The sequence below is a fragment of the Gekko japonicus genome, unplaced genomic scaffold, assembly GCF_001447785.1.
Source record: "Gekko japonicus isolate JY-2015 unplaced genomic scaffold, Gekko_japonicus_V1.1 scaffold1311, whole genome shotgun sequence".
Taxonomy (NCBI): domain Eukaryota; kingdom Metazoa; phylum Chordata; class Lepidosauria; order Squamata; family Gekkonidae; genus Gekko; species Gekko japonicus.
Genome location: NW_015168086.1, coordinates 348,154 through 374,916, shown reverse-complemented (window position 1 = coordinate 374,916; position 26,763 = coordinate 348,154). Strand labels below are relative to the sequence as shown.

Genomic DNA, 26,763 nt, shown 5'->3' with positions numbered 1-26,763 from the left:
TGAGAGATATAATATTGATGAATGGAACACTGAGAAGACCACAGACCAGCTTGCCTTCCTCGTTGATAAAACAGAAATGTTGGAAGTGAAAGACTTTACACTGTCTCCTAGAATCAGACTTCAGAAGGAGACTATAGAAAGTCAGAGAGGTACATAGGTCAGGCCCAATGCTCCCTCTAAGCTGTGGAGTCTTGTGAGCGAAAATTCTGCTTTGTGAGCTACTGGCGTTAAAGCTGTGAGCGAGTGATTTGGCTGCTGCATAACGTAGTTTGCTCTGGAGCCATCCTTCCTGAGCTGAGACAGAAATGTGTGAGCTGGAGGTTAAAAAAACTGTGAGCTAGCTCACACTAACTCAGCTTAGAGGGAACACTGGTCAGGCCCCTGAACATCCTTCTTTTCTACTGCTCTGATGCCATCCCTTTGATGTGTAGATTGCTATTTTCAGGGAATATTCCTTCCAGCCGATCCCCCCCCCCCTCTCTTTCTTCTTCTCCTCCTCCTCCTCCTCCCTCCCTCCCTCCCTCCCTCTCTCTCCCCCCCCCTCCATCTTGCAACTGTAAGAGCAGGACACGCTTCCTGCATCTCCATCCATCCTAGAATCCTATACTGTCTAGAACGGAGTTCCTTACAATACAGGACACATATTAGTTTGCTAAGATTTAAAGTCTCTATGTGTAATTCCTCAGCAGCATGCACTCACATCAGGTAGTTCTGCTGCTCGTGTACCTTGAGCACTCTGCTAATATATTCTGACAGACACTATATGCTAGTGGAATTTCTGAGCTATTCTTAGCATTACTGTGTTGAAAAGAATTAGAAATCCTTTTAAAACTATCTAAAGAGTGATAGGAACATACAATAATTTATGAGATGAGGGTGTGGTTATAGGGTCACCAGCTGCAGATGGCAAAGCCCTGGGAGAAACAGGGGGGGGCAGCCAATGCTCCCTCTAAGCCACTGGTTCCCAAAGTGGGCAATACTGCCCCCTGGGGGGCACTGGAACGATCCAGGTGGCCGGTAGGAGCCTTGGGTGCAATTGGGGGGGGTATTGAATAAAAATAAGGGGGCGGTGGAAGCATAAAGAAGGAAGAGTCCAGAACCTATCTAAAGCAGCCTTTTCTTGCCTTCTCCTGGTCTTCCCTGTGATCAGGGAGGGAGGTGGAGCCAATCACAGCTGCATGTGCACCCTTGTAAGACTGGTGTTGCTGCTGGGCTGCTGTCTGGTGGATGCTGCTGGTAGGGATCCCAAGTCCCCCCGGGGGTGCGGGGAAACCCCCGCCCCAGAGGCCCGTTCCTCGGCGCCGCCGGATCTGGCCCCGGGGAGAACTCCGCCCCGACGTGCGCATCACCCAGAAGTGACGCAGGTACGCCGGGCACACTGGGGGTGGGGCCACAGCCATCCAAGGGAAAACTCTATGGTTTCCCCTTGTATGGCCATGGCCCCGCCCCCAGCGTGCCTGGCGTCCTCCCATCACTTCCGAGTGACGCTCACGCGCATGCACACAAGACACCGGCCGGGAGCCCCCCGCTCCCAGCGAAGATACACTTGGCAACCCTAGCTGCTGGCCTCTGGCTTCAGGCCGACAACATCTTTCTTTACTTACAACAACATCTTTCTGTACTATGTGCAAATTTGTCACTGCATCTTTTTGTCCACTTCTTGAAGGTGGATTTCCAGGGGGGCGCTATTTTTTTTTCCCCTGAAAAAGGGGCGGTAGGCCAAATAAGTCTGGGAACCTCTGCTCTAAGCTGTGGAGTCTTGTGAACAAAAATTCTACTTTGCGAGCTACTGGGATTAAGGTTGTGTGAGCGAGCGATTTGGCTGCTGCGTCAAATAGTTTGCTCTGGATCCATCCCTTCCTGAGCTAAGAAAGAAACTGGGCCGGAAACTGAAAAACTGTGAGCTAGCTCACACTGACTCAGCTTGGAGGGCAGACTGGCAGGGACACACGTGATGGTGCTGTGACAGTGAGCATAATCACTTTCAGTGTCATCACATTGGGGTTTTAGGATTTGCCCAAAACATGATGGTTAAATCATAGAATTTGAGGGTGAATCAGGCCCGTAGCCAGGATTTTTAAAGTCAGGGGGCATTTAAGTTTCTTAGGGGGCACTGGCTAATTGAATTAAAGGAACACCCAGCTCCTTACCCACACCTGCCTTCGCTGAGGGGCCCTGGGCTGGATGGGGAGTCAGGGGGCCTAGCCCTGAGATGCCCCACTGTAGCTACAGGCCTGGGGTGAATCCTAGAGCATTGCCCCTGATGTGATGCCATCATTTCTGGTTGGTGTCAGAAGTGAAGTCATGTGCTGGCCTGGTGTAGGAGTACCCCCCCCATTTCCGGCCGTTGTGCTCCTGCCAGCCTGTGAAGTGCTGGTGGGGGGCTGGGGAAAATTCCTAGGACGACTCCTGCTGTAGTTGGGCGACCTGGGAAGCTTATTAGAGGACTGAACCACTCAGGCTTCTTGTTATTTAGAACTTCTTCTGCTTTTTAGAATTTCTGCCACATCCAAAGGCCGTCAATCCCTGAATACCTGTGGGACGAAAAAGCATCAGGGCCTTGGCCTCTATGTCTTGTTTCTTGGCCTTTCCGGGTTAACTGGCTAGCCACTGTGTGTAACAGGATTACTGGACTAGATGGACCCCTGGTACGATCCAGCAGTGTTTCTATTACGTTCCTATGTTCATTTCCTGAAAACAATTGAGACCTGTATGACACTGTTGGAGAGCCAATCCCAAATAGAGCTCAGATAAGGTTTTAAATATGTTCTCTTTTTTAACTCATTAACTTTTAATTAATATTTTTTAAAAATTAATACAGCTTTATAAAACAGCAACATTCAAAATTTCCATATCTGGTGGAGAGTATTACAAGAGTAATAGGTGTTGAAGGTATCAATATAACTTTTGGAACACATAGTTCGTTATACTTCTTGTATAACAAGAGATAAACTGACTAAAGACTAAAGAGTGCTAACTTAGATGTATTATAGGGTAATTTTATCTGGTATATCGCTTAGTTCAGTGGTACACAACAAGTGTAATTTAAATATGTTCTTAAATGTGCCTCTTCTATTTTTCTTTCTTTCTTTTTAAAGTTTCCTTAAGCAGATATATGGAAATGTGGGGTACCGTTTCAACGACCTAAACAAGACCAATAAATAATTATTTTTAAACTGCTTCATCTTAATTCAAATACGGAGCAATAAAGTCAGTTTCCTCTTGCAGGCAAAGTTTTGTTTTTAAAAAAAATTAAAATAATTTAAGGCAGCAGTGGCCTCATGGAGAGAATACCTACATATAAACAGATGTGTATTTCCCGTCTTCTCCACAGTTTGAAATCAGCACTTCGTAAGCATAAACCTCCGACTTGTCTTTGTCTCCCCCGATGATTCTGCAGGGAGGGGACCAGGTGAGCTCTGCCTTCCTTGCCTGAATTTCTTTGACCTGCAGGAAAATAGCAGATCCAGAGTTGTAAGCTTCATGCAAAAAGCAAGTAGACACTGACATTTAATAAAATACTAACATTTCTGAAGAATTACCCAACAATTTCGCAATATTTAGTGTACAAACTGAACCCTACTTTGTTAAACCATGCTAAAGATGTTTCCTCTTACTGAATTTGGCACATCGTTTAAGAGCCAGGAAATCATAATTGCAACCAAAGGAAGATAACTAAGCAAAAAGAGCCCTCTAGTGGTATAAGACTGACTTAGAGTTGCCAGAGCTGGGTTGGGGAATACCTGAAGATTTGGGCGGGGGGGGGGGGGTAGAGCCTGGGGACAAGAGGATTTGGGGAGCGGAGAGACCTCAACAGGTAAAATGCCACAGGGTCCACCCTCCAAACCAGCCATTTTCTCCAGGGGGGACTGATCGCTGTTGTCTGGAGATCAGTTGCAATACTAAAACACGTAGGTGAACAGGTAAACATGGTTTACAATTAGTGATCAAGTGCAACCTTAAGTTTGGAGATTCCTGGTCATTGTTTCCCAATAAAGCTTTCAAGGACATACCAAAGACTTTTCTTAAGCAATTTGATAGTCTTCGCTTAGTTGTTTTCAGAGCACAGCCATGCCGGTGTGCGGTAGAAGAGCGAGATTTGAGTCCATTGGCACCTTACAGGCCAACAAATTTTCAGGGCAGGGGTCATTTGGGGGGGGGACGCGGGGGGATTCCATCCCCCCGGGTGAGGTGCGGGAGGGCGGGGCCTGGAGCTCCCTGCTGGTGCCCACTGGAGGTCGCCGCCGGCTATGGGGAGGACAGGGGGTGTGGCATATGCTAATGAGTTATGCTAATGAGTCCGCCTAGCTCTTTTTCTACAAAATGACCCCTGTTTCAGGGTATTAGCTTTTTGAGAGTCAGGGCTCCCTCTGTCAGATACAAAGGGAGTTTTTATTCTCAAAAGCCTCTCTCCCGAAGATCTTGTTGGTCTCTAATGTGCCGGACCCGTATCTACCTCTTGACTTAGTTGATCCATGATGATTTTTTAAAAACCTTGCTGCAAATATTTTCAGTGTATCACATTACTCACGAGTTATTTCTTAGTTTCTCCTGTGCTGATGCTCATGCAGCTTGTCAGCATCAGCACCGAGCCAAGGGTGCCTACTGTTCATGTGCCAAGAATAACTTGACGGTTTTGTGATAAAATGTATTTTAGGCCATGGAAAGAGCAAGAGTCCAGTAGCACCTTAAGGACTAACAAAATTTGCCACGGATATCTGAAGAAGTGAGCAGTGACTCACAAAAGCTCCTACCCTGCCACAAATTTTGTTTACTGCTACAGACAGACTAACCCATCTTGATCTTTAGGCAATGGAGAATGAGTCATATGATGCTTCATAACCAAACAATGCTAGAAGAGATCTGACAGTGACTAGAGATCTAATTAATGGCATGGAGGTAAAGCATATATATGGGGCATATTGTTAAAAAGCTGAAGTTAAGGGAAAAAAGCATATTTTTGAACAGCAGTTGTTAAAGTAAGTTAAAATTTAGAACTGGAATGTAAAAAAAATGAGAGATCCATTAATTCATGATAAAGCAGAATGTTGTTTTTAAAAACCTGAATTTCAAAGGATGTAAAAAACGCAGATCATTAACTTTTACAAAAGTTTTGAATTTGTGCCATCTAAGCTCCTCGCTAGACTTATGGCCCATGAATTCTGATTCCCCAGATCTAGAAATTTCAGAACACTGTAAAACATTTTAGAATAAATTTATCAACCAGATTCACCTTATGCAGAGTAGGTCAGTGATTTTCTAGCTATATGACATTTTCTTATATGGTCTAGGCATCATGCTTAGAGACAGATATAACAAGAGAGATCACAGGGATTATTAGGAATCTAAAGTATAATAAAACTCCAGATCAGTCCAAGGAGAATTTTATAAAGACTGTTTCAGAGAGCAATCCTAAAGAGGAATAATCCATAATCCTAGTTAGGTGTAGGGGTTTACTCTTAGGAAAGTGTTCTTAAGATTGCTCTAAATAGAAGCTATATACTGATGGTCCCCAAGACAGGGAAAGATAGTCAGCATATGTCCATTTTAATTGTCCCATATTTTTTTTATTAAACCAGGTCTTTAAAATATTGGCATCTATTACAAATAAAGTAATTTTTAACTATGGGAAATCATACCCACCAGGCAATGTGCATTACTTTCTCTGGATGTGGGGGAAAAAGCACTTAAGCATGTTGAATGTTCACTTTTATAGCTGATATTAGGTCATGTTAACCTGAGTAGAATGGCTCTTTTTGATATATGATGAAGTTGTCACCCAGATTTCCAACCAGTTTTAAACTGCAGGTTTTTATACCAGACATACAGCAATGTAATATCAAATCCACCCCTAGAGGGAGCAAAACACATGTGGAACAGACACACACACACCGAAAAAACAACAACAGGGACACATCAGCAAGGAAAATGAGCATGCCCTTTAAGGTGGAAAAGCTGTAAGAGTTTCTGCCAAAGAACTACCTATGCAAAAGATATGTAGGGGAATGGTTACACCAAATATCACATTATATTATCAAGCAGGTAGGTTAGTGGCTATAAAATATTGGAGTTGGCTAGATAATATTGTGAAAGGAGACCAAGAGATTTTAAAACAGGTTCTGAGTATCTTAATCTGATTATATTGAGAAGGTGGGATAATCTATGTAACGTATCAATATTTTTTTCATTGACTGTTTGGTATAAACTGAAAAGTGCTTTCTCCCGGGCTGTTCCGACCAGCATGTATTTATAAAAACGAGTAGCCATGTTAGACTGTCTGTAGCAGACTACTATCTGAAGAAGTGAGCAGTGACTCATGAAAGCTCATTGGCTGCCACGTATTTTGTTAGTCTTTAGGTATGTATTTGTAATGAACTGTTACTATATTTGGTATACTGGGCAAAGTATATTTAGTTGGCATAGGATGGATTTGAATGTGCTGGAGAAGGTTGTTAATGCAAACAGGGTTTTATCATATGTTCAAGTAGATGACAGACTGGGATATTTTAGATCCTCGTTCTGATTTTTCCCAATATTGTGGCTGATTTGACATAGAAAGAAAATTGCTTCAAGTGACAAAATTTCTTTTCAGTTCTTGATAGAGGCTATAAATATTAGAGGTCTGATTGGCAATATATTAAAATTACTGATAAATTTGAAGCATACTCCAGGAAATTTTTAGGGGGGGGAAACGGGTAAGGCGTTTAGGTATGGGATGTCAAATGAATGGGCTATGGCTTTGGACAAAAAGTGCAGATAAAGTAGTATCAGTTAAAGCTCTTATAAAATACAGTGTTAATGCCATTTAACTGAGTCTTGTATGTAACACAGTTCTAGATGTTTGCTGGAGGTACAAAAGGAAGCAAGCCGATTTTCTGCTTATTTTTGATCTTGCTCTAAGAAATTCTGAAGATGATTAAAGAGATGGCAATGTTTTTCCATTGGATCCTAAAGTTGGAATTGGGTTTAAATCGGTTAATGGCCGCTAAGATGTCACTTTCTTCATACTGGAAGATGTCAGTGATCCCTCACCCTTAGTGAAATGGTTTGGAAGGTTTTAGGATGTGTTTTTAATGTCAAAAGGAATGGAAGATCAATTGGATAAATTCGGGGAGAAAGATGTTAGCATCCCCTTTCTGCCTGTTTATGACTCTTATTTTTTTTTGTGTGTGGCGTTTAATGTCTTTCTTTTGTTTTAACATATTCTCAACAAAATAAAAGTGTTCTCATAAGAAAGGATTAATCTATTTTATATCAGTTACATATTTAAGATATTCATTTCCTACGCCTTGAACACAATGGGACCACAAGGCAGCTTATAAAAGTTTAAAATCACAATAAAAAAGGAGGGGAAAAAAGGAGACAAAATGAAATCCAGAAACAGCCAACCTGAGGAGATGTGGGTGGGCTGGAAGGAAGGCACAGGCAGGGATCCTGGTGGTAGCCAGAGGAGGAGAGAGGACCCCCTAGACATTCTTTAGGATTCTCTGCCTGCCCCCCCCCCAAACCTTGAACTGGCCCTGCCATCCCTCAATAATTCATTAACTGGACTAGACAAAGTCAAATGTCCTTGAAAACGAGATCTTTGAGAACTCTTTAGGTTAAGCATCAGATTCTTACCGTAGGCTTGCTGACGTTAGAAAGAAGAGCTTCAAATGCTTTCCTTTCTTCATCCTTTTCTTTAAAAACAAGAAGAACCCCCCCACCCCAAGAAAGCGATGCACATTCAGTACTTCCACAATAGAGTAGCTTTAAAAATCTCTCAGTAAGTAAACTGAAAAGTGGTCATTGATGGTGTATTTGATAATAACAGCAAAATACGGGCATGCATATTTTTATGTATTTGTATAATTTTCTTTCTATTAAATTGCTGAGCTCTTTTAAAATGGAAGTTGTAAATTTATCTGTCTGTCTGTCTGTCTGTCTGTCTGCCTGCCTGCCTGCCTGCCTGCCTGCCTGCCTGCCTGCCTGCCTGCCTGCCTGCCTGCCTGCCTGCCTGCCTGCCTGCCTGCCTGCCTGCCTGCCTGCCTGCCTGCCTGCCTGCCTGCCTGCCTGCCTGCCTGCCTGCCTGCCTGCCTGCCTGCCTCATGCATTTCAATGAAAACAATCCAATAAATAGCAATGGATAAAAACAGTATATATACAATGCTTATGATGGCGGAAAATCCTAGTTCCCTGGCCTCCCGGGGGTGTGTGTGATTATGAGGAATGGGGAATTATGTAAGGGTGCCAGTAGAAGTCCCATCGCTGTCCTTTACTGAGGTGACTTCTGTGTAAATGCATTCATTAATTAGGATACCTTCTACTCAAATCTATTCTATTTTTAATATTAATAATATTAATAAAAATATTAAGAAAATTTCAGTTTTTAAAAAATACTCCTCTTTCTCATAGTCATGCTTTGAACATCCTCCCCATCATTCATTTATACATATCTTTTCCTTAAAACTACAGGATAAAGCAGCTGGTAAATATAATTTTAATCAATGCTTTGTTCCAAATAGTTAATGTCCTGAGGTACTCCAACCCATGACTAGACGGAATCATTATTAATTGTGGATTCTTGCTTACCTTCTACAGAGTTGCCTTTTCTTTCCCCCGCATGGTTACTCCTTGCATATCTTACACTTATGTCACTTGCGTCTTGTCTTGCTGCAAATCCATTGTACCCATTGGTGGGAGAAAGGCATTTCTGAGGTGATGAGGAAGGACTGTTTAATTTATCGTTCTGTGTACCTTGCCGATCCTTCGCCTTTTTCTGTAATCTTTCATGTGCTTTACTAGATCGCTCATCTCTAAAAGTGGACCTTCCATGGATTGATACTGTATCTAGAATAAACCCCCAAATAAGATAAAAATAAGATAAAGAACATGCAATCATTTGCGAATGCATTCTGTATTTACACCAAAGTGTGTACTTTGTAATGGAATAGTGAAAATATATCTTGTTAGAGACTTCACCCATAACATACTAGATAACCCTGCTGAGGATCTGTATGTATTTTCCTGATGACTCCTCAACTGCAGAAATGTGCACCTATGCACTTAACTTTTTTTCTCCCCAGTGTGCATGTTTAACAGATGCATGGGAATATTAGTATCTTAGGTACACTGTTGTCCCTAAGGCACTGAACTGCAGAAGTGTGTAGCTAGTGAATTAAGGATTCCTCTGGTGATTGTGAACACAATGTAGACACCAGGGAAACAAGGAGGATTGTCTGTAGTTACTGGCATGTACTTTATCACCTCACTGAGCAAAGTTTGAAGTCTTTCTCCCTCATAAGAACTCTTGAGAGCCAGTTTGGTGTAGTGGTTAAGAATGCAGACAGATGAGAAATAACCTCAGATGCCTAATGAATATCCTTGAATACTACGAAATACATCATGTTAAGCAATTAGCTCTGGTATTCTTGGATGCAGAGAAAGCATTTGACAATGTTACTTGGCCATTCATCATAGAGACATTGAGAATGGTGGAAGCAGGTGAAAACTTTATTAAGATGATTCAAGCTATATATAATGAACAAAGAGCAAGAGTAATGGTGAATGTCGAACTGACAAATAGTTTTAAGATTCAAAAGGGGACTAGACAAGGATGCCCTTTATCGCCTCTTATATTTATCCTAGCCTTAGAGGTATTAAACAATGTAATAAGAAGGGATAAAGAGATTATTGGATTAAAAGTGAAAGGAGAAGAATACAAACTATTAGCTTTTGCTGACGATATTGCATTTATTATGGAACAACCGAAGGAAGTAGCCGTTAAGCTAAAAGAAAGGATTGAAGAGTATGGTCAAGTAGCGGGACTGAAAATAAATGTCAACAAAACTAAGATTCTGACAAAAAATATGGATGTGAAACAAAGAGAAAAGCTATATCAAATTACTGGATTTCAAATAGTTGACAAGGTAAAATACCTGGGGATTACAATCACTAATAAGTGTAGTTCTCTTTTTGAAGACAACTACAAAGTACTATGGGAAAAAACTAAACAAGACTTAGGCAGTTGGAAAAATTTACAACTATCCATGATGGGAAGAATTGCAGTAATAAAAATGAATATATTACCCAGATGGATGTTTCTTTTTCAAACAATCCCCATTTTACAAAACCAAAAGATTTTTAATTACAGAAATATTTTAAGCAGCACTGGCTAAGAGCGGCTTTATTAAAAGTATGGGATCCAATCTACAGAAGGTTCTATATTAAAAAATCGAGACTTATAGTACCATTGGAAGCATTTACCTTGCCAAATGTCTTTACGGGTGAAGAGCTACTTAGATATCAAGATATTTTAGATGAGAAAGATTGCTTGAAATTGCCAGAACACTTGTCTTGGTGGAATAAAACCCAATTAGAATCTATCTATAATAAAGATAAAAAGACTGGTTTTAATGACTAACTGAATTAGGAATAACTTGTATTTTCGGATGAAAAACTGATAAAGAAAATCTATAAAATTTTGGTAGAGGATTTGTTGTTAGATGAAACAGTTAAGCAAAATATGATTTTGTGGGCTCAAAATGTAGGTCATAATATTACCTGGAGAGAGTGGGACCAGATATGGTCTAAAAACATTAAAATGACTACATATAAAGAAAATATGTATAAGATGTTTTATAGATGGTATATTACACCAGATAAGCTGGCTAAGCAGAATGAAAATTGTTCAGATAAATGTTGGAAATGTAAAAATAAGACAGGTACATTTTATCATATGTGGAGGCTTTGCGATGTAACAAAGAGATACTGGAGATGGATCCACTAGATGATGCAAGAGATATTGAGAACTAAAATCCCATTTTTGCTGGAAATATTATTACTAAATATATTTCCAAAGGATTTTGATAAAGGTGATAGATATTTGATACTACATCTATCTACAGCAGCAAGAATATTATATGCAAAATATTGGAAACAAATGGAAGTGCCAAAGAAGCAAGAATATGTGAATAAACTTTTGGAGACGGCTGAAAACGACAAACTGTCATCGTTGATGAGAGTTAACATTTCAAAAGACGTGGAAAAAACTGTATGACTGGTACAATACAAATGCATAGTTTAAAGTAATGACGTTTTTGGTATTTATTAATCTCTTTTAGTTAAATAGAAACTATGGTAAAAAAATAAGAGTATACAGAAACTTGAGCAAACTTATAGAAAGCGATTAAAAATGTTTTAAAATATGGCAATAGAGTATAAGATAATATACTGATCTCTCTGTATGTTTTATGTATGTTAGTGGATGTTTGTTATATGTTGTAGGCATGTTTGTTTGTGTATAATATGAAAAATAATAAAAGTGTACCTAATGGGTTCTAAAAAAGAGAGAGTGCAGACTCTACTCTGCGGCTGAATCTGCATCTGCTGTGTAAAGCAGTCTGCTGCGACACCACTGTACTCTGTTCCCCTTTCCCTCCCATTCTGGCTCGGAACAAAGGCTAGCTGTCTGCATCAGTCCTCACCATGGCAACCGCGGGGGCGCAGGAGGAAGAGCGCACGCAAGAGGGGGGAGGCCTCCCGGGGCGCCAGTAGGGCACTACACTGCGGGGAGGATATGGCATTCACAACTCCCCTGCAGAAAGTAAGGTGGGGGGGGTAACCTGGTGGGGGGGCAGAGGGGGGCACGAAACTGAACAAGCTGGGTGGGTGTGCGTCTAATTCACCAGCAAAAAAAATATGATCGCAGAAAAATGTTCCCTGGTTGCTTTTAAACACACAGACAACTGAGCGGGGAGGGAAAGAATTCGGTTCCAGTTGTCTGCTTTTCGCTTACAGCGTCTTGAGCGGCGGAAAAGACCAATGCAGACTGGACCTGTGTCTTCTCTAATTAATACTTGGGTTCAGCTCCATGAAGATGATTGGAGTGGAACAAGAAAACAGAACGTTATTGGGACAAAATGGTGGATGTGATGAATTTCCTGGGAGCTAGATACCACCACACAGGATTTTTCCTGTCACAATTCCATGACTGCCCCACTACATTGAGGTTTCCACCAGGACTGAAAAAGGATTGATGGGATAGAATCTAGGGCCTGGGTGAAAACCTGGATCAATAACTGAGGGTTAATGAGGCAGACTGACAAGAACAAGTAGTTTTGCTTTTTAAAGGTGAGCAAAGGAAAAAAATGATTCAGGAAGAAATACACAAATGAGATAAATACAAACAATCAGGTGTTGTGGGGTGTTAGGTTTTAAACAGTTTGTGCCCGAGAAAAACTCTCAGGCAAATTTATTGCATAAAAATACAGTCCTCTGCTGCAACTTTGCTTCACCTCAGACTCAGTGAATCCCACTGGAATACTGGAATACCTTGTTATGCTCAGTTATCCAGACAAGGGAACTTAACCAAAGATCTGATTTCCCCACAGATCTTTAATTTATACTCCAGTTAAGCTGACCCTTTGACCCTTCTCCCTTACTCACAGCGTCCAACCTCTGTTTCTCCACCCTCAAACCCTAAATGGACTAAACCTTGCCTTGTCAGACTTTAACTCTTCCTTCCCAGTCCACAGCTCCTATTGGCTGGATGAGAGCATTGCTCAGACTGGTTCCTGTGTTGCAGGGTACATTCTGTTGGATATCGTAACTCTGCATGCAAGAGGATTTTGGGGGGAAGGGGTTAAGAGAATTCTCTCACTCGGATACACTTGGCAGTTGGCCTTACCCTCTCATCAGTTTTTCTGTGCTTCCAAGTCAAATTATTTTTTTTACATTTAACCCAATAGGTTATGGGCCCAGAGTATATCAGAAGCTTGGATTAAGCTTAATGTTTAAAAAAGCCTTAAAGTCTTTGATTAGCAGATCCCCTTGATGTTTTTTTTTAATCTTTAAAAATTCGTCATTGTTTTTCTCCACATTACTGTGATAAGGATGGCTGAATCAAGCAGATATTTGGAGATCCTAAAACTTAACTATAGAAGCTGGCTTAAAATGTTTCATATATTCCTTGAAGCAAATGGAGCTGCAGTAATCCTACAGGAAGAAAAACCAACAGAGAAAGGTAAGGAATTTGACTCTTGGATAATAAAAAATGGGATGGCCAAGAACATTGTTATGGGATCATTAGATGACAGTGAGACTTTGATGTCTGAAAATTCCCAGACAGCAAAAGAAATGCTTAAGAGGCTAGAAGAGTCTTTTGGGTTCCCTAATATTAAATCACAAGGAGTATGGATAAGAAAACTTTGCAAAACAAGGTTGTATAACAGAGAAAATTGTGAAAAATATATGTCTGAACTGAGGCAGGTGTTTGAAAATGTACCAATCTGTGGCTGTAGTCTAACGAACAAAAGGCAAATTTTATGCTTGGGACTTTGGGAGAAGACTTTTCTGCATTTATGAGTGTGCAGAGTCCAAGCCAAAAGAAAGATGCAAAAGCTTTCAATCAGGCTCTATAAGAATTGCAGGAGAAATGCTCAAAATGGCTTATTGAAGCTGAAATCACCAAATGGCTCAAGTTATATTTCTAGAAAGAATTTGAAAGAGCAAGTCCCACACAGCGAAAGGGAGAAAACCCAATCACTGTGTTGTTTTAATTGCAACAAAAGGGGCTACTTTGCAAAAGACTGTAGAGAGCCACCAGCTGCTAGTAATTTTTCTAAGACACACAGGAACAGCACACAGGCTATAAACAGACAGAGAGGCAATTTGAAAAATCAAAAGTATGATGGTTCTAATGCAGCACACAAAGGAAAAAAGTTTTTTACTAATTGACCATAAAAGCCTTATTTATGATGCTGCTGCTGAATCAGAATCAAAAGAGAATAAGTAGCTAATAGATGGTAGAATATCTAGTCACAGCACACATTTCGTTGATGAACTTAATCAAAGCAAGAAAGGAGAAATAAAGATTGCTAATGGTGAATGCATACAGATTCAACGCATAGGTACTGGCACTTTATGCTGTAGCACAACTCACAAAAATGTCCTAAATGAAGTTGGAGATGTCCTCTACGTACCTGAATTAAGCTGTAATTTATTAAGTGTGTCTACATTAGACAACAAAGGCTTTGACATCTGTTTTGGAAATAAGAAATGTACTTTTAGGAAAGACAATGTTGTATATGCACCAGGTAACCAAAAGGGGAAAGCATATGAACTGAGTCTTGCAGGTGAACAGGTACATCTGGCACATAAAAGGAAAGATAAAGAGAGCCTGGAACTGTGGCACAGACGCCTACGACATCATAATCCAAAGCTAATCCCAGACCTTCAGAACAAGAACTTCGTCAAAGTCATTAACGCCATGTGACATCAATGACATAAGCAAATGCGCGTATTGTATCAGAGCAAAAGGAGTTAGACCCTCATTTCCACTCAGAACTGAGAAATGTACTAGCAAGCCATTAGAACTAACTCATAGTGATGTCCTTGGACAAATACATGTAACTTCAAATGATGGAAATAGATATCTTTTAATCCTCCTGAATGATTTCTGAAAGTACTCAGTTGCATACCTGCTGAGGCAAAAGAGTGAAGTTCACAAATATCTCAAGAGATACATCGCTATGGTTTCTAACAAGTTTGGAAGAAAGCCTCAAATGCTACAGATGGATAATGGTGGTGAGTTTGTATCACATCACACAAAAATCCTCTTGGCAGAGGAAGGCATCCTACCCAGGTAGTCGGGAGCTTCACACCTGCTGAAAGGAAACCGAGATCTTTACTGGAGATGAGCAAATGCATGCTCATGGATGCAGGCCTACCCAATAAATGGTGCACCGAAGCAATCCTGATGCAAATTATCTCCAGAACAGACTGCCTACCGAAGGCAGCACACGTACACCTTACCAAATATGGCATGGCAAGGTGCCAGACACGGGACACATTAGAGTATTTGGCAGCAAGGCCTTCATGTTTGAACCCAAAGAGAAAAGACAAAAAACTAGATCCAAAAACCAGAGAAAGTGTATTTGTGGGATATGATTTTGAAGTAAGGGATTCTGGGTTATCACAGGCAAATGGACTATAACAGTGTGGTAGAATGCCTAAACGGAGAAGCAGAAATTAAGGAACTTGGGGATGTTTCTTACTACCTGGGCATACAAATTGAAAGAGAGGAAGCTGGTTAATTTTTCCTAAACCAGAGACAGAAAATAATAAAACTCCTACAGATTGTAGGTCTAGAAAATGCCGAAACAGTGGCAACACCTATGGAAACTGACTTTCTTAAGAACACAAAAATAAGGGAGCCTCTAGCTAAAGCCAATTAGTACAGAAACATCATAGGAAAACTTCTATAGCTAAGCACCACTAGCAGACCCGATACTGCAACCAGTGATGGGATCCGTAATAGAAAGACAAGTGCACCTAGCAAGGAAGAGTGGGTTGCAGCAAAAAGGGTGGCTTGGTATCTAAAAGCAATCCCAAATTAGTTGGTTACACAGATGCAGTTTGGGCAGGAGATAGCTTAGACTATAAATTCACAAGTGGGTACTTGTTCCTCTATGGAAGTGGACCAATGTCCTGGGCCAGTAGAAAGCAAAATATGGGCCCCAGCCACACGTGTCGGAAAACGCGGGAAGGAGGCATGGCTATTTGCGCCATCGCATTCTGATCCGCCATTATGCGATCAGACACGACGGTGGCGCACCGGGGTTTCGTCCTTCAGCGCGCTGCAAAGAGGATGGCCAGAGGGAATAGGCGCACACCGGCACGATCACGCCGAATGAGTCCGTCTGCAGCCCGTGGCAAACCATTTGCTAGTAGATCTTTGCAGGTACTTTTTAACCGCGCATCTTCAGTGGCACACCACGGGTTGGCCACGGGTGCGCTATGCTTCCTAGATGTTGTGGTGTGATCGTGCCCCGAATCTATAGCATCTGCTGAAGCATGCAGAGATTTGTGGCAGCTGGACCAGTTACTAAAGGACTCTGGAGTTGATGAGCAAAACCCAATTCAACTTGAAGAAGACCGCCAGAGCTGCAGTAAGATTTCTCAATCAGGAAAAAATGGCTGCACACACTAAGCACACTGGTGTGAAGTTTCACTTAGTGGGTGCCCTAACTGAGAAGGGCACACTAGAGAGTCCTATTCAACAGAAGAGATGGCGGCCGGCATCCCGACCAAGCCCCTATCAAGAGACAGATCTGAAAGACTATGGTTGATTTCCCACAAAAGCTGCTCCGCGCTCACTCCTCTCTTTGGCCCGATGGTACGTGTCAATTTCACACAAGCTGCTGCGCGACCGCATTTTGTCTCACAGCTTCGTGCAATTTCCCCCGCGTCTACTCAATCCTGTTTTTTGAGGATTGAATAGACGCGGGGGGAATCGCATGAAGCTGCGGGGCAAAATGCGGCCGCACAGCAGCTTGTGTGAAATTGACACGTACCATCGGGGCAAAAGGGAGGAGTGAGCGCGGAGCAGCGCTTGTGGGAAATCACCCTAAGAGACAAGATGAGAACTCTTGCATGTGATGTTAAGAAGGGGTGTTGGATATTATAACTCTGCATGCAAGAGGATCTGGGGAAGAAAGGCTTAAGAGAATGCTCTCACTTAGGGACACTTGGCCCACCCTCTCATCAGTTAGATGTTGAGCCTCTTTGGCTGTTGATTGCCTTCAGTGTTTCATCTGACATAAGCAGGGGTCATTTCCTGCTGGAGTGTACAGGAGCGGAGCTCCGGCAGTAAAGAGCCCAGGGGGCAGGCACATGCAACAAGCCCCACCCCCTGCTTCCAGCAGCCCTCAGTCAGAGCAAGACACAGTCAGGTAAGCTGCAGAGCCCCCCCCCCCGGCCCCCTGGTCCAAAACAGTCCAGTGGCACCTTTAAGATCAAGTTTTATTCAGGTACAAGCTCTCCCTCCTCTGTGAGGACAGATCTGCACATCCCCTCCCCAATAGCTAGCAATCCAAAACAGTCCAGTGGAGCCTGAGCGGTGGGTGTTGCCTTCTGACACACTTCCGGTGATGTCAGGGGGTGTGGCATATGCAAATAAGTCATGCTAATGAGTTATGCTAATGAGCTTCTGCACCTCTTTTTCTACGAACTATCCCCTGGACATAAGACCTCATTATGATATACTGTTGGATGAGAGCCAGTTTGGTGTAGTGGTTAGGAGCGCGGACTCTAATCTGGGAGAACCAGGTTTGATTCCCCACTCCTCCACATGCAGCTGCCGGTGTGACCTTGGGTCAATCACAAGTTCTTTCAGAGCTGTTCTCTCAGGAGCAGTTCTCGAGAGAGAGCTCTCTCAGCCCCACATAGCTCACAGGGTGTCTGTTATGAGGAATGGGAAGGGAAAGGGATTGCAAGCTGATCTGAGACTCCTTCGGGTAGTGAAGGGAGGGCACAACTGGGCAACAGAAGGACACACAGGGAGGTGGGTGGGGGAGGACAAGGTCACATGTGGGGGCCTGGTGGTGGTCCGAAGGGCCCGGGAACTCCCTGCCTGGAACTGGCCCTGATGATGGGATTCGCAACAAACCTCTTTGTTAGGGAAGAGACCAACTCAGCGGCAAAACTGCAACCCTGAAGAACTAAGTGAAGAGTAGAGGGGGAGGCCTGACCTTGTAAGTTGTTACAGGAACGGCTGCTTTTCGTCTCACTAGGAGCCCGACGCCTAAACTATCTTAATCAACAGCTGGACTGGATATACGGCTCGGCAGCTTGTTATGACTGCCCCTCGGCAGGATAAAGGAGGGGGGGAGAAATACCTTGGGGGGAGGCTTGTTATTTTAGGGAGGACACTGCCCTTCTGCTCCCTTTGGACTATGACATTTTAACACAGTGAGAGCTAGCTGATTTTAGGCGTTAGTTGTTTCGCCAACTCTTATTTTTTTTTGCTTTTGTTATCCATTTTTGGAGCGATACTGCTTTATTTTGCGTGGATAATAAACAGCTGCCTTGTTTATTGAACTCAAGTGTGGAACCCCAGTCTACGTGCCTGGAGGAGGACCCTCAGCCTTAACCCTACACTCTCGCTGCCTCTGCTCCCGCCTTCCCCCTTTCTGTCATTTTCATGGAAGAATTCCCATTCTGAGCTTCCCTTCACATATCTGAGGAACTGAGCTGTGACTCACAAAATCATGTTGAAATAGATGTTATTAGTCTTTTAGGGACAACCCGGGAGGAACACCAGAAATTAACGTAACATCCCTGCGTGACCTGGGACTGATGTAGGCATGTTGGGGGGGTGACACTCTGTTTTGGGGCAAAACTCTATGGTAAAATTAGCTTCTACCATAAAGTTTTGGCCCCCAACCAGGACATCGCCCCCCAATGAGCATCACTTTGGGGACCCCCGGTTTATAGAAAGGGCATGGTTCCTTCTATCTGGGTGATATTGGGAAGAGTGGACTAGGGAAAAGTGCAGAAAAGGGCAACTAGAATGATAAAAGGGTTGGAACACTTTCCCTATGAAGAAAGGTTAAAGCGCTTGGGGCTCTTTAGCGTGGAGAAATGACGGCTGAGGGGTGACGTGATAGAGCTTTACAAGATTATGCATGGGATAGAGCAGGTAGAGAAAGAGGTACTTTTCTTCCTTTCTTACAATACAAGAACTTGTGGGCACTCAATGAAATTGCTGAGCAGTTGGGTTAGAACGGATGAAAGGAAGTCCTTCTTCACCCAAAGAGTGATTAACACATGGAATTCACTGCCACAGGAGGTGGTGGCAGCTACAAGCATGGACGGCTTCAAGAGGAAATTAGATAAACATATGGAGCAGAGGCCCATCGGTGGCTATTAGCCACAAGGTATAGATAGGAACTCTCAGTCTGGGGCAAGTGATGCTCTGTATTCTTGATGCTGGGGGTGGGGCAACAGTGGGAGGGCTTCTAGTGTCCTGGCCCCACTGGTGGACCTTCTGATGGGACCGGGTATTTTTGGCCACTGTGTGACAGAGTGTTGGACTGGATGGGCCATTGGCCTGATCCAACATCGGCTTCTCTTATGTTCTTATGGGGTGTAGGAGCAATCCCTGAGAATTTAGTCGCATTTGGTTAGTAGTGGGGAAGCCACCCCTGGGAATTCCCCATGGAAACCAATATTGGGTTGATTTCTGCTACGACATTCAAGTCGAAAGAATTTGAATCATTTTGTAAAAAAATAACACATCATACCACTGTGAATTTGATTTTGCACACTCCTGTGAAAAGACAGAATTCTCTATTGTTGGTATTTTATGCAGGGCTATTTTTGGGCAGGAACGCACAGGAACGGAGTTCCGGCTGGCTCCCAAGTTGGCCACACCCAGCAGGAACTCATTAGCATAACAGGCCACACCCAACAGCAGAAACTCATTAGGATTGGCTACATTAGGGGTGTGTGGCCTAACATGCAAGGGAGTTCCTGCTACAAAAAAGCCCTGGGTTTTGACAACAAACAAGGTAAACAGAATAACAAGCAAAAGGTGGGTGTGGCTGGATAACCACACTTCTGGTAACATGGGGGTGCGGCCTAATGTGGTAATGAGCTGTGCTGTCAGGGGTGTGGCCTCATATGCTAATGAGTTTCTGCTGTTGGGTGTGGCCTATTATGCTAATGAGTTCCTGCTGGGCTTTTTCTACAAAAAGAGCCCTGATTTTATGTAGTAAAGAAGTATTTTGGTATTTCTGAGCTGTAATTAAAGGCTGGATTTAAAGTTGGAACTGATGCACAGAAGAACAAAAAAATTACTGACCTGAATCACCGTATACCTGGGTAATGTGATACTGCGGGATAAACTGGGTTGTCCTATCGCCAGATCCAGTTATTGGTGAGTACAGACGATGAAGTGAAGAGGGGATCATGGCTGGAAGAGGGATGAAGCCGGGCAAGGGAGGGAGGGGGGGCTGCTGTATCACCGCTTGATTCCCAGAAGGAAACTCTGATGTCTGGGGAAGCACTATGACCCGCTGAACGCCGTTGTCTTCAATAACCTAGGTCCCAAGGGAAGACACACTTTTCAAAGACAGAATTGGAACCTGAAAAATTAATAACTCGGTTTCCACAGAGTGAGCTTTGAGATAATATGTCTATCTCAGAACCCTTTAAGATAAAACTGAGTTCTGTGGTGTAAATAGCATAAAAGCAACAAGACAGCCAGACGTGGATTAAAGCCGACACAGTTAGCGTTGCCAGCCCCCAGGTCTGGGTGGTGGATCCCGTGGTTTCGGGGGCTTCCCTCCTCTGCGGACCAGCTGGCAGGTGGGGGGATCCCCTCCCCTAAACAGGGGTGTTACTGTGTGATGTCCCCAATGCGATGACATCACCTGGAAGTGACATCATCATGTCAGGGCATCGTGGGGGATGCTCTGGTATTTAGGAAAACTCTATGGGTTTTTTGGGGGGGAAACCATAGAGTTTCACCCAAATACCAGAGCGTCCCTGTGCAACATCCCCGACACGATGATGTCTCTTCTGGGTGATGTCATAGCATCAGGGATGTCATAGCATGTCCCCACCCACCCCTGGAATGCCCCCCAAATCCCCCCACTAGAGGAACAAGGAGACCTGGCAACCCTAAACACAGTACATGGTTTTCTGGCAAGAAAAAACCCTGCTATAGACTTCACAATTAGAAATTACAATTCTAACAATAAGAAATTGTAACATAGGGCTTTTCTGCATTCTCATTTTCCTCTCTTGTAAGTTGCTTTCGGGGTTGTTGTTTTTTCCTGTTCTGCTCGGTTTGCTCCCTCTAGTGGTCGATTCAATATCACACAGGTTTATGTCCAGCATAATTCCCTGCAGATTTAAACTGTAGGTTTTTAAACTGGACATAAACCCATGTGATATTGAATCAACCACTAGAGGGAGCAAACACATGCCGAACAGAACTGCCCCCTCCCAAGAAACAGGAACTTATGAGTGAGGGAAATTAGAAGGTGGAAACGCCCATAGAGGACTATCCTCTTTGTAATATGAATGGTGTTATGGTGTGGGTATTCATATTCCCATAGCATAACATAAAGCACCTTTGTTGCCTAATGAAAAAATAACATTTGACAGGAAGTATGCATTTAGTTATTTCAGTTTCTTATCCCGCCCTGTCCCAATGACTCAGCAATGGAAATAACAGTTCCCATTACCTTATTCTAAACCCAATCCCTCTTTAACCCCTGAAATTAAAAACCATCCCTAACTGGCAACCTTTAAAGTGTTCCCACATCACAGTCAGGCCCATTAGAAATAGATATTGTGAGGGAAATCTAGCATTCCTCTTTTTTTTTAAATGTAATTTTTGAATTTAATTCTAACAAACAGAAACAAAGTTGTAACTTTGCAGGAAGAACACTGTATGCGTTAGGAACAACCACCGCGTTTTTGATTTTATGCATAACTCTACAACTTGTATAACTACGTTGTTAAGTTCATTTCAATACAATCTAGCATTCCTAACGTTTTTCTTCTTCATTAATGTATGGCACTAGGAGGGAAGTTTCAGCTGGTGGGTAATGACTAACTTCCCCCTGTCTGCTGTGTTTTTAACACAATTTCAACTTTGTGTATAAAGGTAAAGTGTGTCGTCCAGTTGTAACCAACTTATGGCAAAAAAAAAAACCCCAACCACCATGGGGTTTTCAAGGCAAAGAGATGAACAGAGGTGGTTTGCCGTTGCCTGACTCTGTGTAACCACCCCAGCCTTTTTTGGTGGCCTCCCATCCAAGTACTAATCGTGTCCAACCATGTTTAGCTTCCAAGTTCTGATGAGATCAAGCTAGTCTGGGATATGAGAGTCTGGTAACTTCATGCATAAAGGTAAAGGTTCCCTTGCTCGAAAGCCAGTCGAATCCGACTCTAGGATTGCGGTGCTCATCTCCGTTTCAAAGCCGAAGAGCCAGTGCTGTCCAAAGACGTTTCTGTGGTCATGTGGCCTGCATGACCAAACACCAAGGCGCACGGAACGCTGTTACCTTTCCACCGAAGTCGTACCTATTTATCTACTTGCAATTTCTTGCTTTCGAACTGCTAGGTTGGCAGGAGCTAGAAGTAGAGATGGGAGCTCACTCCGTCATGTGGCACCCGGGTCTCGAACTGCTGAACTACTGACCTTCCATAGCCTGCAGTTCAGTGTCTTAACCACTTGAGCCACCGCAGCTCCTTAACTTCATGCATAGGGTAGTCTAAAAGAGTTTTTAAACACATGGAGCCAAAAAGAACCGCACGGAAAGACGTACCTGTGGGGCGTATCCAGGAGGCACAAAAATAGGAGGCACAGAACCGTTGTGTGACATCATCGGCACCTGGGCAGGACCTAAAGGTGTTACAGAAAGATTTTCGCACCACGTTATTATCACAAATGTGTTGAGATCTCTGAACTGTATTATTTCTTAGAAGACAGATGCAGGTTAATCCAGTAGAACTGAGATACAAGGGGAATTCTAGTGACAGTTACTATTAATTTAATGCAGAATATAACTACAGTTACTTTCCAACTGAATGGCTTCCTCTTACTGCAAAACACAAGCTGCACATTTTAACAGACAGAATCAATAATGATAATGTTGGTCTTAAAGGTGTCACTGGACTCAAACTGGACTCTAATCTGGGAGAACCGGGTTTGAGTCCCCACTCCACTTGCAGCTGCTGGATGACCTTGGGCAAGCCATAGTTCTGTCTGAGCTGTCCTTGAAAGGGCACTTCTCTCAGAGCTCTCTCAGCCCCACCCACCTCACAGGGTGTCCGTTGTGGGGAAGGGAAGGGAAAGGAGATTATAAACTGCTCTGAGACTCTGAGTGAAGGGCGGGGTATAAATCCAATCTCTTCTCTTCTCTTCTTTGTTCTGCTGCTTCTGACAAACACTACTTCCCACCTGAATCGATACTTTGGAAAGTCTCACAAACTCATGGAATTACAAAGGTAGAAATAGCCTCAAAAGTATTTTAATCCAATCTTCTGTACGGGAAGAATTTCTCATAACTATCCTGAAAGACAGACTCTCAAAAAGTCTCCATACAAACAGATTTTCACAGCTTTCCCACAGATCCAGTTCTATTTCTGTAACATTCATCCTTCCTCAGTTTTGTAGTCATCTTTATTTGTAAACGTTTCACGTCGTCTTTCCTTCCCATTGACAACTTTTAATGCACGACAGATGTTCAAGAACACGAACTCTATCATGTCTTCTTCTTTTTTAAAAAAAAACATGCACGTTATTCTTTTAAATTAAACCATAAACTGTCACATGTTTCTAGGCATCATTCAAAGTCCTGGGTCTTACCTTCAAGGACCTAACTGGTTTGGGTCCAGGGTGCCTGAGAGCCCGCCTATTCCCACACTGTCCAGCCCACCAATGAAGACCCTCTTCCCCCTCCTTGGTCTCTGTGCCCACACCTGCAGAGGCGAGACAGGTGGTGACCAGCGATGGGGGTCTTTTCAGTGGTGGCCCCTCACCTTTTGAATGCCTTCATCCTAATGGCTCACCTGGCATCTACCTGACTGTCCTTTAGTAAGATATTCTTTTTTACCCAGGGCTTTTAACTGAGGGGTTCCATCTTCTTCAGCTATCTGTGGTCTGCTTCTAGCTGGAGGACTGTTTTATCATATAATGTTAGAATGCTGAATGTTTTTATGCCCCTGGCTTGTTTTGTTCATCATTTCTCATATTGTTCTTTTATGCTTTCATGGTATTGCTTTTACTTTGTGCGCCATCACAAGAGCTGGTCTCTGGAGAGAGAGCATATACGCTTTCTAAATAAATTAAAAATGTTATCAACATGCACATTTTTGTTCTAAAAGAATATAATACTATTCCTATAGAATAAAGCCAAACAAACATTATTATTAGTCTTGAAAATCAGTTCCATTAACTTTCTTTAAGGGAGCATGGCGTCAGCCAACATAAGAACATAAGAGAAGCCTATTTTGGATCAGCCTAATGTCCCATCCTGTCCAACACTCTTTCACACAGTGGCCAAAAATACCCGGTCCCATCAGGAGGTCCATCAGTGGGGCCAGGACACTAGAAGCCCTCCCACTGTTGCCCCCCACCCCAAGCACCAAGAATGCAGAGCATCACTTGCCCCAGACAGAGAATTCCTATCTATACCTTGTGGCTAATAGCCACTGATGGACGTCTGCTCCATATGCTTATCTAATTCCCGCTTGAAACCGTCCATGCTTGTAGCCACCGCCACCTCCTGTGTCAGTGAATTCCAAGTGTTAATCACTCTCTGGGTGAAGGACTTCCTTTTATCCATTCTAACCTGACTGCTCAGCAATTTCATGGAGTGCCCATGAGTTCTTGTATTGTGAGAAAGGGAGAAAAGTACTTCTTTCTCTACCTGCTCTATCCCATGCAACGAAGATGGCAGGCGTGCGGTGATAGTGCTCCGTACCCTATACCCCCGATGATTATAGCAGCTGCTCCTGACATCACGATTTAAAGTTAAACAGGTATGAAAAATTTGGGCGCTGAGAAAAAATGCACCCAAAAACGTTAAAATAACTGATATAAAGGCTTCTTCAAACAAAACAGAAGCAGTCTCACAGATCACTTTGGAAAAAAAATTGGCTGCCCCAATAGAACATATGGAAGAAAGTGCGACACAACCACAAAATGAAAAGCTTATTGACCTTATATCTTCAATGAAAAGTGATATACTGGAACATATTGATGCACGATTAAACTTTGTTTAAAAGTGTCTGTTCAGTTACCCCTCCCTTAACTGGTGCTTCACCCTCCAGTCTATTTTTATTTTATTTTATTTTATTCATGCTACTTAGAATCCACTTTATTCAGTGGGACTGGAGACAGATGATGCAGAGTAAGTCAATACAAACAACAACATGAAAGAACAATAAACATTGCAATAGGATTGGGATTGCAGAAATCCGAAACCAAACAGAAATCTGAACAGCGCTTGAAACAGAGGATAAGTATTAACCTGACATTCCGCTCTGGGAAAAAGAGCCTCCTGGTGATCCCAGGCCCAAAGGATATCCAGCTCCGGCCTGGTGGGACTCTAATGACATCCATGCTCTGCGGGACCTAGTGCAGTTCTGCAGGGCCTGTAAGACAGAGATGTTCCGCCAGGCCTTTGGTGGAGGTAGGCTTGCCAAGTCCCCCCGGGGGGCAGGGAAACCCCTGCCCGAGAGGCCCGTTACCCGCCGCCGGCAGATTGGGCCCCGGGGGGAACCCTACCCCCAAAGCACGCGACATGCTCCGCGTCAGCACATCACCCGGAGGTGATGTAATTGTGTCGGGCACGTTGGGGGCGGGGGACACAATAATCCAAGGGAAAACTCGGATGATTGTGGCCCCGCCCCCAACGTGCCCAACATGATTGCGTCACTTCCAGGTGATGTAATTGCAGCGCGTGTGCGCTTCGCGCGCACACATGGACTCCTGGACCAGCACTGGACTCTCCAGCTCTTCATAAGGTAAGGACTTGGCAACCCTAGGTGGAGGACAGCAACGGTTTCCCATCAAACCTGGCCTCCTCCATCTCTCCTCTCCCGTCATGGAGTAAGGACATAAATTGGTCCTTTAAGTGCCATCTGAACTGGTTATAGATGTTATCTGAAGTTATATAATTTATTGTTTTAACTGTTTAAATCTGATTTATAAATGTATTTATTGAATACGTTGTTCACCACCCTGAGCCCTACACACAGGGGAGGGCAGTCTATAAATCAGCCAAACAAACAAATAAATAAATGGTGCAAAGATTACAAGGTAGGATCCAACTCACAGCAAACAGACAGTACAAGCTATACACAATAGTACAGTCCACAATAGGGTTGCCAGCCCCCAAGTCTGGGCAGGGTTCCCCCCGCTTCTGGGGACTTCAATCTGCCCCCGCTGAGCTGGTGGGTGGGGGAAGCCCTGCCCCCAGCCCTGCCCCTGAGAGTGAGCATCCATCCAGCCACCCCTCTCCCTCTCCTCCCGCCTGAGTTAAAGGGCTTCAGCTGGTCAGCAGGGACCACATGACCCCACTGATCAGCTGGAGGGCCCTTTAGATCCAGCAGGAGGGAGGGAAGGGGGGGGGTTACGGGCACAGGCTCCACTCATAAAAAAGATTATTTAAAGGGTCTTTTTGTGAATGGGGTGGGGGCCGTGGTGTGTGGGGCTGATTTCCCGTTAAATCGGGTAGGAGGGGAGGGAGGGGGGTGGCTGGTGTGTGGTTGCTCTTGGGGGCGGGGCTTGGGGGCATCCCCCCCTACCCCCAGAACACCCCCCCCCGAATCCCTCTGATGAAGTGCGGAGGGGACCTGGCAACCCTAGTCCACAAGGTTGTTCTATTGCCAAAAATACCAACAAATTGGTACTCACTTTAATTTATTGTGGCATAACTTTTCATAGGCTAGATGAGGGGTCCCCAACCTTTTTGAGCCTTTGGGCACCTTTGGAATTCTAACACAGGCTGGTGGGTGCAACTACAAAATGGCTGCCACAGGAGGTGGAGCCACAGAGAGAGAGAGAGGGAGGGGGGAGAGAGAGAGAGATTGGCTTGGGGGAAAGAAAGAAGGGGGATTGTCTTGGGGGAGAGAAAAACAAAAAGTGGGGTATTGGCATGAGGGGAGACAGAAAGGTGTGGGATTGGCTTGGGGAGAAAAAGAAAGGGAAAGAAGGGAGAAAGGGAAGGAACAACGGTGGTGGAATGCCTCCTCCTCACAAGTTTGTAGTGGGCCCCCACTTGTCTATATACTATTAGCCAGGGGTCATTTCCTGCAGGAGCGCACAGGAGCGGAGCTCCGGCAGTAAAGAGCTCAGGGGGCGGGCACATGCAACAAGCCCTGACCCCTGCTCCCAGCAGCCCTCAGTCGGGCCATGAGGAGCAAGAAGCAGCCAGGTAAGTTGCAGAGGCCCCCCCCCCGGCGCCTCCTCCCCAGCAT

At 43.8% G+C, this 26,763-nt stretch overlaps 1 protein-coding gene across 1 annotated transcript in view; it reads right to left on the bottom strand.

Annotated features, from left to right (window-relative positions):
* The window catches only part of FNDC3A (fibronectin type III domain containing 3A), a 103,209-nt gene that overhangs the window by 56,429 nt on the left and 20,017 nt on the right, over positions 1 to 26,763 (bottom strand). The window contains exons 3-7 of the mRNA XM_015414707.1: positions 22,104 to 22,180; positions 19,625 to 19,862; positions 8,572 to 8,829; positions 7,621 to 7,679; positions 3,299 to 3,447 (exon numbers count right to left, since the gene is read on the bottom strand). Coding sequence (XP_015270193.1) covers positions 3,299 to 3,447; positions 7,621 to 7,679; positions 8,572 to 8,829; positions 19,625 to 19,862; positions 22,104 to 22,180 — 781 coding nt within the window. The remainder of the gene's footprint in view (positions 1 to 3,298; positions 3,448 to 7,620; positions 7,680 to 8,571; positions 8,830 to 19,624; positions 19,863 to 22,103; positions 22,181 to 26,763) is intronic.